Consider the following 12,069-nt stretch of genomic DNA (forward strand, 5'->3'; position numbering starts at 1 on the left):
ATTCAAAACTTTCAACTGTTGTTAATAGTTTGTTTTCGTGTTCCCATTCCTGAAACCCAAAGACTCCGTGATCCATTGCATGCAACCCAGGCGAAACTTCGACAAACATGCAACCCTGCCTTTTAATGAGTGAAAAACAACCGTCACTAACGTCATATCTGACCTTAAAGTAACCGTAGGGAGATAGGAAGGAAAAACAACAACAATATTCGCAGCAGAAAGCCCTTGAAGAAATGTTCCATGGACACTGCTGCTATTTTACACCAAGTCATTCATTATGGATATAGATATTATCTAAAGGACCTCAGAATCCTTCCGCAAGCTAGGCAGCAGCGATTCTCACGCTTGTATTCGAGGCCACGTTCGAACCGTCGCCTCCGAACAGAGGTCATGAACAAATATCAATACTGATTCATCGACACAATGCAAACCTATTCAAATCAATAGCACATCGATTCTCAAAGAACGACACCGATTGAGCTGATAAAAAAACCGTCAAAAACTGATAATTAACTGTCCATTACCATCTTGAGGATCTCCGTTCAATGTGTCACATCATACGCAAGTTAGACGCATCCGACTCGCCTTTATCAGTTGCAGCTAATCGTGCCAGGGGCAGAAACCCTTTGGCGAACTGCAGGGAAAATCCTAAATGTGACTGGCATGCTGGAGGGCGATGACTTCAAGGGCTATTTCGTGTTATGCTAACGACTGAATGGGAACATCGCACAAGGTCAAACCGGTTGTTTTCGGTAGGATCAATACCGAACAGTACATGTAATACTCTTCTGCACCGCAGCCTCTGATTGCCGGCATTATCGTTTACCTCTGATATTGGTCGCGATTCCAGCTTCATGATTAGACCGCAGCTTGATATCCGCTCGTTCGTTCGCCTCAAACACGCGCACGTTGGCAAATGGCTCGCTGACGCTGCGGATTAAGCCTAATCAGTTAGACCTTCGACGGATGATGGTGCTCCCGCTCCAAGCGCTCGCTGGGCCCTCTCCTGCGGCCTTTTGATCGTGGTCTGAACTTCGAATGGCTGACGAATGGTCCTTGCCACTAGACGGGAATCTGCACGTCGGCTGCCTCAGACCACGCAAACCACACAAACGCGCGCACACGGCAACTGCGATGAAAACACGGCGAAGAAACGGGCTTCAGCGGAATGCAAACAAACGTTTCGTCCGATTGTGGTGATGGAAGGAACAGTACTAATCGTACCCGTATTGTTTCTAGCGCTCTGCCTGGCTAATCGCTTGTCAGATTCCAACAGCTAGTGCCGTTGGCCAACGGCTACGTTTGCTGTGCGTTATTCCGCGACTGGAACGTGGCTGGGCTGGCGAGCGCGACTGGTACAAGGCCACTATGACAAAACAGCCTGTCCTCGCGATTTTCGCCGTCCCGAGAAAAGTTCCGAGAAAAATTGCGATTATTAAAAAAAACGAAACGCAACTGTCAACCGACCGGAAATTTCCAACTGTCAAAATCGAAAATCTTGCAGGCTAATGGAAGAATTATTTTCACAAATCATAATGATTCATCTTTTTACCGTACATCGTTTCTTTCGAGTTCTTTAATATTCGTAGGGTAGCTTATGCTGCACAATCATTGGAGTAATTTAGTATATCGCCAAATCAAAATTGGCTGGAAAACATGATGTTTGTCAAAGGTTCACGAACTGCGTCTCGTAATCGACCAAGTAGTTCATCCTACGTATCTTTTTTATCATGCCATTACTGATAACCACATAGAAGCGTAACATGCGCTATTTGCATTAGCGTTTTATTCATAATCACAACGCTAGCCCAATTTCTTTCATGTACTATATCAGAAAAAATCGTACAGTGAGATACATTTATATTTTAGTTCTCGAATCGCTTCGTCTTACAATTCATACAAACACTCCTCACGTGCTGAGATGGTAACGCTCAAATTCTACATGTCCTTCAAAAGCCAATGAAAGTGATTTCGTTTGGGATGAAATGGTATCAAAACTGTTCAACGCTCATTAAACGGCGCGTATGAGTCCCTCTTCGTTGTAGATCTAAGTAGGTGTAAGTTATTATAATACAAATGGTAAGCAATATACCAACAGCTAAGCGACGCTCGCGAAACAATCTATAAATTCAGCGTTCCAAATATAGTTCTTATTAGATAAATAAAGCGCAAGAGAAAACATCAACAATCATACGATTTAAATGTTACAGCGTATAGTTGGAGCCATGCGACACGCATTGTTTCGGCGAAAGCTGTATATAAAAGTAGGCACAATTAATTATCGTAAATCGATTATTTTCGCATCACGAATATCGCTCATAACAATATGCTGGGCCTCCTGCAACATTGGAATGGATAGGGAATTAATTTTGAGTATAAAATTTTGCTCTGGGTTTTAATCTCACTCACGACAAACAACGATTGCCCATTTGTGTGCGGGTGAAATCCTGTTTGACGACACTGCGAAATATAATCCATCCCGTACGAAGTGAGATTGAAGAATCCAGTTCTGAAAAATGTATGAACAATAAATAACCAAACAGTAATCAGTCCTGCGTAAGGGATGTGGGGGGGGGGGGGCTCAGACGAGATTCGATACTATCGGGTGTTTGTGCCGCACGCTAATGCTTCGGCTATCGAGAACCCCTAAATCTTAGTATCGGTCTAAAAACTTACTCTCCATACTTAGGCGAGCACACAATGGCGATAGCTTCCTCCAACATCAGTTGATAGGAACAATGCGTGTGCAAATCCACTGAAGAAAGAAATGCTGTTTGAGATGGATGAGTCTGTAAATGGATAAGGAGAATTATAAATCGTACTTAACATTACCGCAGACTATTGCAGATATTACATGAATCCATCCAAGCGTGATCAGATTGTACTGATCCTGCACAACCGCGATTTCCTCTTCATTCATTGTGTTACAACTATCTGATGTACCGCTCTGCTTTGGAAATATCACATGAGTTAAGCTAAAACCATTGTCTTCGAATCTACCAGCCAATATGGCGCACGTTTCCAAGTTTGCTGCCGTGTTGGCAGCGGCTAACTCCAGAAATTTCTGCATCGTGTTGGACGGCACAACTATAGACCGGAACTCGGAAGCAAGACTTGCTGGTTGACGCATGGTTTGTGGTTTTAATGCACGGTCGAAACGTCGGTCTTCTCCTGCTAGCAGTAGCCCTGTTGTTGGGAGCGCGCTTGAATGACTTCTGTCTGTTAGAAAGTCGCTTGGATATAGAACTTGGTTGATCAGCTTAACGTCATTGTCCGAAATAACTGCCACTTGACTTGGCGCACTAGCTGCATAAGAAACGGTTGGAGCAACTTTTGACGTGCTGGGTTCCAGTGCTTGCAACGTTTTAGCTTTTTTACGATCTTCTTCTTCTTGCTCAGCCTGCAACTTCAAATGTTTTACATACAACTCATACTCGGCAAGGTATTTTTCCAAGAGTTTTTTACGAATCTCTTCAGCCCTTGGGATTATTTTTTTGATTTTCTCCTTTGTTTGCTGCTTGTCCACAGGCAACACGGACTTGTAACCCGGATGATCTAGGATTAACTCTACAAATATGGTGACAAAACGGAGATAAAACGTAAACGCTTTCTCTAGGTTGCCTTCCCGCAGCGATCGATCAGCCGTTTCGACTATTTGATTGCCCGAACGGTAATACCGCGTGATGGGCATTGTCGGATCGATCGAAACGCGTTGACTATCAGCGATTAACTTCTGTAGTCGCTGATTTGGTTCGATCGGCCCCATTTGCACTGGGTGAGACTGCTTTTGCGACATTTTCTACTTGTTAACGTTCACCATTGGGGCAAATTCGGAGGATCCTGAAGTTTTATTTTGTTTTTGTCTTTTGCTTATTACTCATTGCGAGCAGCAGCGACGTATTTTGACAATACTGACATTTTGGATGAGTAAGAAACAACAACAAATAATGACACTTCTTCTGAAAATCAACTCGCATCTACACATAGTCGGTCAAGCGAATTCGAAAACCATATCATTTAAAGCAAGAACAAAACAATCACTACAAACAATCATTGTAGATTACAGAATCAATTTTCCCTAGATTTGACCTATCAAACCTAATCCAACATGATGTAACTCTCAACAGATGTATGAAATGCGTTGAGTGCGAGTTAACTAGCAATAGTGATTGATAATTTAATTATGGAATTTGTTCATGCTTTTGTGCAAAACTACTCATCGTTTTACTCATTAGCAAGCCGTACATATCAATTTAATTCCCAGAAAACCGTTAAAAATACCAATTTAGGTGCACGGATGACAGTTCGAACTAGTCGTTAATCGTCAAAGCCACAGCAATGTCAAACAGGATCGAAATTTTCCCTGAGAGCACTCTCGATAAACAAGATCTCATAGGCTGCGTATTGTGAGATACTGTGGCCAGCAGTTGCACGTACCGAGGCGTATGGCTGAAATTAAACGTCTTATCTACTTATCAGTGCGTTGGTGTCTTTGCTTTGTGTACTGAACCCTCGTTTTGCAGTAAGTATAGCTCTAGGTGCTCGAGTTGGTGACAGTTTAAGTCAATTTATTTGTATTTCGAGCCATTGTTGCCTGCAGATGTTCGCAAGCCATTTTCAACGGCAATGTGTGCGTATCGTGAGTGTCGAGCCAACCAAGAATTGAACGACAGGCAAGAATTGAAGATGAAAAAGAAAACAATGAACGCTCTATCGCGTGAGCGACCTGTTGTGAGTGGTAATGAAAATTAGAGGAAAAAAGAAAACAGCGTTTTCACATGCTCCTTCACAAAGCTGAAAGGAACCCATCGGGGTTCACCTGCCGCACGGCGTGTCCCTAGCCCTTCGCGTGTGTACACGCGTGGGACCTGCTTGGGCATAATTTCGCGTACGCCTTCCTGGAACAGGATCCGCGATAGCGCCCTTTCCCCGTACAGCCTTCAGCAAGTGCCGCTCGCTCTATCATCGCGAGTACGCAACGGATGCAATGTTTGCTTTTCTCGCCTGTACACGCACACTCACGCGCACGCGAGAGAGATTCATATCGGTCGCGTACGCGTCACTCATTTCGACATGCATTTTCCACCAAATCGCAGCCGTTTGTGATATAGAAGGAAAGCCAGTGTGATTGGTAGTGGAAGGGGGAAGAGGGAAGGGAGAGGGGGAGAAATGAGAAGAGAGTGCAAGTGCAGAGCCTTTTGTACTACCCTCCTTCTTGCCCCATTCTTTACCATCACGCACCAACCCTTGCAGTGAGTTCCACCCTGCGCGTGTACCAAACAAACGCCCCGCGTACGTGCGCGCGTGTATGCGTGAAGTTGCGCCCAGCAGCCGTAAAGTGGTCGATCCGCCAACCTGCATGAGTGCGCCCGGAGTAACTGTTTTGTGTTTCTTTTTTCTTCCTCTCTTCCTATGTCTCTCTCCCTTGCGCGCACGCGCTCCTGGCTGCCAAACGTCGACCGACGGGTGGCGCTGCAGCAGCTGTACCAGCAGAGTGACAAGCACAACGCGTGCCATCTCGCTCGCACTCCACCGGGCGCTCGTGCACCCGATCGCCCATCAACCAATATACTCACCGCAGCTCCAGCCCAAGCCAGCCGTGCCAGCAGCAGTAGTTCATGTACGCGCTCATGAACGGCCACGGCAAGAGCGCCAACATCGACAGCTCCACTATCACCAATCAAACGTTTATCAATAATTCCAACAAATAGACTTCGCCGTGCGTTCCGCTTTTCGCTGGCTTCTTCATTACGCTCTAACTCCGCTGGACGCGGCCAGGAAAGTGCGGCCTCGGAACCGTCCATCGTTCGTGTGTGTATTTGAGTGCGTACGTGTATGCGAGTGCGTGTTGCGCAGTGCTAAGCATCACCGTGTTAGCAGCAGGCGAACACCGGATCTCGAACGCGAACCAGGTCAGCCTCCGGAGCCTCCAGGCTGGTCAGAGACGGTCCCCCGTTCAACTACTGCACCTGACGAATTTCGGCAAAGGTAGGTGTCTGATAACGGAGCGGTCTCACTGCGAACTTTCGCCGGCCTGTCTGCATTAGGCCAGTGCAAACCCACGGTTTCTTGGCTATCGGGTACAGGGAAGATAACAGCTGCTGCCGTATATGCCGCTACAAGAGGAGGTGTTGCGAGGCCAAGAGGTGCGTGATACCATTGGAAATTTGTTCCTATCAGCTGAACCATACACCAACCGGCTGATAAGCGGTTTGAGTTCGCTACCAACAAGCACGTCGGTAGTGTGTGTGGTTTTTGACGGCCGAAAATGTGGCCTGCCCCATGTGGTTAGAGGCCGAGGCTTCTGAACCGCAAGGTCGGTTGCTTCGAATATTTGCACTTACGCTGCTAGAGGTCTTCCGGATGCGCCATTATCACAGACCTCCCTGAAAAAGCAACCTTTAGTTAGCGCCTTTGAAACTCACTCGAGCGACGTCTTTTCGGACCAAACGAACGCATGAGATCGAGTTTTCCGGTAGAAGCGTGAGGGTTTTCTAAAGTATCAAGTATAATAGCTAGCGCATCCGGCTAGATCAGGGGTGGCCCACTTGAAATTCTCAGGAAACTCGCCAATATCACGTCATCCTGGAGGCGTATTCTGACTGCACAGCCTTTAAAAATAGAAAATTTGTTATTTTCTTGGGAACAGCAATCCCCAACCAAAGCCCTTTTGAACTGTGTTTCGTGTTGCTATAAGTCTACCTGTTCGGTTAAGCCCTTTATGCCTTTAAGCCCCTACGGTTTCTGAACACTGTACCAAGCGGAAGCATCGAAGAATAAGACATTTATTAGAATTCACCTTTGCTTCTGAACGCTCTAGCCGCGAAAACCCCGGTCAAGTATCAGGTGATACAGTTGAAGGCAGTCCCCTTTTTGCAGGTTCTGAGAATTACCGATCGGGTTGCAGGTCCGAGTCTTTTTCACGATCGCACAAAGCGAACTTCCCCACCTTCCTACTGACCATCGTTCACACCTACACCCACATGCACAGGTTATCTACCCGCCCGTCAGTTCTTCCTGTGACTCACCCGCACCGTCGCTTTCACAGCGACCATTTGCATTTGACTTGCCTGAGTTATGTTTTCCCGCTTGCAAGCCCGATTTATGAGCCCTCGCACGTGCCTCTGAGCTGGAGTGCTAACCCCATAGAAGGTCGCCCAGCTTCACTAATCTTTCGCCTTTCCCCGGTTAGAGCGCCGTTAGCCCCGGTTAAAGCGCGATGTGCTGACGACGGATTTACGTCGGATGTGTTGATCCGATCTATGCTCCAGCAAACGTCAGCAGAACTTTTCTCTCTCTCTCTCTTGGTTGAGTGGCATGCGCGGAAAGATCGATTATGCTAATCGTTCTTTGGCCTCGTTCCACAGTTCAAACTCCGGTGCAGGGCCTCTGTGCATCTTCTTGAAACAGAGCATTCTTCGATCGTTGGGGTGTGTGATCGGACATATCGAGAACCAACCACTCAGAAAAGAGGTGAATTTTTACGATCACACCGGTTTCACACTCGTTACATGATTTTCCAGTGCCACCAGAGCTCAACTAAACCCGAGAAGATGAACCCTCTCTGGGAGTGGATTTGCTTAATGCACTTTACTTGAAACACTTCATCGTTAAATGCATCCCGTTTCGTCGCCCTCTAACTTGATGTTTAATGACCGCGAGAAATGCATAAGGGCCACGATCGGGAAGTGCAAATTGCTTTTGCGCAAGTCCTGAACGAGCGTCGTGGGTGTTTTTTTATTGCAAATTACCCCGTTTGGTGAGGGTTTTCCACGGAAACCAAGAGCGACATGCCGGCATTCTCTTGGACTCATGCAATTTCGGTTTATGATATTCACTTGCCTCGCGCTTGCAATGTGCATTCCTCGGACCACAAGGTCCTTCGAACCCACCCGAACCGGCGATTCTGATGGGCCATAAATGTGCCAGAAGTTTATTTCCGATGTTTTTCCCGCCACACCAATTAGCCGTCCTGTTTTCTTGAGCTTTCATCTTAGCGACTCATCCGTCACACCGCGCAATGTAAGGGTGTGAGTGAACGGGAACGGGGGATTAAGGGTGGCTTTTGTGATAAAAACAGCGTACCCTTTGTTGCTATAAATCTACCGTGAAATGATGAAAATATTACCTCCTTATACCTCCTCCTCCTCCTACTTTATATTTACCGCCGCGCTGCAGCATGGAAATGTCTTGAGATGTTCGCTTAAGACTGTGCGCACGCACACGAGAGAGAACGAGAGAGAGAGAGAGAGAGAGAGAGAGAGAGAGAGAGAGAGCGAGGTGTATGTAGAATTAGTCATACATTTTAATGTTATCAACAGTCATTGGTTATGGGGCCCTTTTTTGTTTCGCAATGCAAAAATAAGAAAACCCTCAATGCCTCGTCTCGTTCTGGCACGAATAAGCAAAACTTTAGCAAACATTCCAAACATGGATAAGCATTATATTTATTGCAATTATAGTCGGTGAGACTTCCCGAATTTTTTTGCAAACAATTTTTCTATTTTATATAATCTACCAATCACAAGAACGCTTGCAAATATGCTGCAAACATCGCTTTTAAGCTCGACTCACAGTCCACCACAGTGTTCGAATAATGAACTATAAAAACTGTCCTAAACATGTAAAACCCCCTTCTTACCAGACCCTCACCGGTGCCTCCTATCGTCTAACATTGACCTCTTGGTTCATTTTAGGCATTCGCGGTACGATAATCGGCAGAACAATCACAAAACGATCGATCAAGCAGAGCGATCAAGCCCCGCGTCTTGGGTTGTAAACCGATCCAATAAACCCATGCACTGCTGCAAGAGCGAGACGTACCCGAAGAACGAAAGAGAGAAAGAGCAACCGTAAACCCGTCGGTTGATTGATTTCCCGTGCAACGGTTCTCGCGTAAAAGGAGGCCCACGTGCAGCGTCACAGTTCCCGAGAACAGATCAGTTGCAGTTGAACAGTTCGATCGGCAAGACGCTCGTTGTTCGTGCAGGTGTTCGGGAGCAATATTACTCAGGTGGAACACATAACAACGGCAGTGCACATGCGGCAGCAGGACGCACAACCACACCAGGATCGTACGCACCGTTCGCAGTCGCTTGTTCCGACAGGATCGCGCGTGTTAAAATGCGAAAGCTAAGCCACAGCACGAGCGCAGGCATGTCACGACAATCGAAGAGTGTACCGCAGGCCAAGAAGGTGATGCCGCCTGCCGTACCGGACATGTACGGTAAGGTTGGGATGAGTAACGGCAACGGGGGCACCGGTACGGGTGTCCTGGGCCTTTCAACGGCAGTGATTTACGACACTGGGGACGGTGCGGGGCGTAATGGGGGCGGTGCAGTGGTCGCAGGGACGATTATCCTCGAGCATCATCATCACCTTGGAGCGGACACTGGCAGTGGAGTTGGAGGTCCTGGCCAGGGTGCAGTAGTTGGAGGTACAGGCTCGACGGGAGCTGTTGGTCCTTCGGTGAGTACGGTTGGGGCGGTGGCGGGATCAACGGCGGCGGCTCCTTCCACTCTGATGCTTCGTTGTGGTCCTGATGGAGTCGTCGACTACGGGCTGGATGATCAAGGCATCGACTTGACACAATCACCTGGGCGGGATAGCCCAGTGTCACTTTCCGGATCTGCCGGATCCGGATCACGACATTCGACCGCCAGTCTGGATTCAGGACGTGCCTCGTCGTACCTGACAGGAGCCTCGAACTCCTCCAATCGAAGTGTTAGCGGTGTTGGCAGCTACGGTGGGCTGTCTTCGCCTCGTTGCTCGGTGAGCTCCTGTTCGATTGGCTCCGGAAGTGGCGGTGGAACGGCTAATGGAGGAGGAGTTGGTGCAGGTGGATGTAGCCATCGGTTGAGTAATCATTCGTCAGGAGGAGGCCGCAATGATCACGATGTTATCTCGGAGTGGTTGATGGAGATCCACTTCCACGAGTACACTTACCTGTTTCTGGAGGCCGGGTACGACCTGCCAACAATCGCACGGATGACTCCCGAAGATCTGACGGCGATTGGCATCCGGAAACCGAATCACCGGGAACGGCTCAAGCGGCACATTGATGCACTCAAGCTGCCGGATTCCTTGCCGGGTTACGTACCTGGTTCGATCGACGAATGGCTTCGGTTGTTACGTCTGGACGAGTACGTCCAACCGTTGCTGGCTCAAGGATACCAAACGGTACATGACGTTACGCAGTTGACCTGGGAGGACCTGGAAGACATCGGGATAGTGAAGTTAGGCCACCAAAAGAAGATATTGCTGGCCATCAAGCGCGTCAAGGACATCATCAGCGGGAAGATGATGATTGCCAGTGGTGGCGGAAGTTGCGTCATGCCAGGTTATACCCTTTCACCGACGATTGCTCGGTCGCCGGCAGGACTCGTACGTGCGCATTACGACGACATGAGCATTGGGTTGCGATCGGACTCCTCCAAGCCACACCTGGCCGTGGCAGGATCGTACAGCACGTTCCTGCGCCAGCAATCGGCGCCTCCACCACCAGCTCTAACAACAGGAACCGGTGACTATGGCCACGGACATGCCGGATCACTACACCACCATCAGATGATAACCTATCCACATGTGCATTTTGACGGTACACAGGCCGTGTATCGTCGCAGCTCGTACGACGACAGTGACATTACGCCGACGAACGAAAAGACCACGGCGCTGTTGGCGCTTTCCGAGCACCATTTTGCGGCACAACAGGGTGCCGCTGGTGCTCAGCAACAGCAGCAGCAAGCTTGGCTGATGCACTCGCAGCAACAGCAGCAAATGCTACAGCAGCACCAACAACTTGTGCAGCATCAGCAACAGCAGTACTATCAAGGTGGTGGTACGCTTCCGAGACAACACCAACGTCACAACTACGGTGCTCGATTGGCCCTGCTTGGTGGACCACCTGTTACGGCCTCTACCACTGCTCGACAGCGGCCAATCGCTAAAATCGTAGCCAACAACCTAAAGCTACCAGGAGGTGGTGTTCCAGGTGGCGTATCTCCGGCCATTGACGAAGGTGCCGGAGGTGTTGGGGACGGTTGCGAAGGAGCAGGAGTACCGACGGGTTATCCAATGACGTTGCCAATCCCTCTGCCTCCAATGCTGGGTCAAATCGAAAACGTCGAAATGGCCACCGCCGCCCTGGAAGCGATGCACTTCTCCAAGTACACCAGCTCGCCTTACGTCGTCTCCGTCCAGCACCATCACCTGCATCACCATGCTAAGGAGCTGGGGTCCGGACCTTCCGGAGTGGCCCCATCTGTGGTGGGTCAGCAACAGCAACAACAGCAGCAGCCCATCTACCACAACCATCAGTCGATGTTGTTGCAGTCGCAATCGCAACAACAGCTGCCACATCATCACTCGACTTCAGCACAATCGACACCGTCACCGCCGACGCTTGTGCCTGTATGTCCAGGAGGAGTCACAGGTCCTGGAGGACAACCGCATCTACACGCCATGGCTCCTTTTGGTTACGCCGGTCAGACACTCCAAACGACGGCTGAAGTACACAAGGTGTGTGGCCATGATAACAAATCGAATTCGAGTCTGGAATCGATCGACCAGATCCCGTTCGCCAACGAGAACGCCGGAACTATCAAGCAACGATCCTCGCTGAACAGAATCGAACATCAGTTCCAGCCACCGGCACCGTCCCAACAGACACAACAGCAACATCATCCACTGTTGCTGCCAACACTGTCCTCGTCATCTTCGACGTCATCATCGTCCTCGTCACTAACGGGGTCCATTACGACCACACTTGCATCAGGATGCATTCAGCAGCAGTTGTCTCCGTCGGCCAGTGCACCGACAACATCCGGTGGTAGTGGTGTGCCGGTGTTGGCATCTCCATCAGCATCAGCAGGTGCCGGTGTTGGTGTCCCTAGTGGACTTCCGGTGACGGGAATCGATGAGCCAACTGGAGCTGGAGCTGGAGAACCCTCTCAGGACATTTACGGCACCAACGTGCTGAACGACATCGGTAGTATGCTGGCCAATCTGACCGACGAGCTGGACGCGATGCTCGAGGAGGAAAAGTGCGCTGGCATCAGTGATAACGAGTAG

The 12,069-nt window shown here is 49.0% G+C and overlaps 2 protein-coding genes across 2 annotated transcripts; one reads left to right on the forward strand and one right to left on the reverse strand.

Moving 5' to 3' along the window:
• Positions 1-1,919: 1,919 nt before the first annotated feature.
• Positions 1,920-3,796, reverse strand: LOC128728796 (STAM-binding protein). The gene is made up of 4 exons (XM_053822442.1): positions 2,855-3,796; positions 2,677-2,789; positions 2,410-2,509; positions 1,920-2,338 (listed from the first exon to the last, which is right to left on the reverse strand). The coding sequence occupies exons 1-4, from the start codon at positions 3,794-3,796 to the stop codon at positions 2,279-2,281; spliced, it is 1,215 nt and encodes a 404-aa protein (XP_053678417.1). The 3' UTR covers positions 1,920-2,278.
• A 5,327-nt stretch (positions 3,797-9,123) lies between these two features.
• LOC128728884 (uncharacterized) lies at positions 9,124-12,069 on the forward strand. Its single transcript, XM_053822535.1, has one exon. The coding sequence runs from the start codon at positions 9,124-9,126 to the stop codon at positions 12,067-12,069; it is 2,946 nt and encodes a 981-aa protein (XP_053678510.1).

The sequence above is a fragment of the Anopheles nili genome, chromosome X (assembly GCF_943737925.1).
Source record: "Anopheles nili chromosome X, idAnoNiliSN_F5_01, whole genome shotgun sequence".
Classification (NCBI taxonomy): Eukaryota; Metazoa; Arthropoda; class Insecta; order Diptera; family Culicidae; genus Anopheles; species Anopheles nili.

What these genes read in the sequence shown, in the direction of transcription:
- LOC128728796 (XM_053822442.1), bottom strand. Translation starts at nt 3,796, where the DNA reads ATGTCGCAAAAGCAGTCTCACCCAGTGCAAATGGGGCCGATCGAACCA. An exon ending in TGCTCGCCTAAGTATGGAGA is followed by an intron (nt 2,510 to 2,676) that starts GTAAGTTTTTAG and finishes TACATTTTTCAG; the next exon opens with AACTGGATTCTTCAATCTCA. An exon ending in ATGGGCAATCGTTGTTTGTC is followed by an intron (nt 2,339 to 2,409) that starts GTGAGTGAGATT and finishes CCAATGTTGCAG; the next exon opens with GAGGCCCAGCATATTGTTAT.
- LOC128728884 (XM_053822535.1), top strand. Translation starts at nt 9,124, where the DNA reads ATGCGAAAGCTAAGCCACAGCACGAGCGCAGGCATGTCACGACAATCG.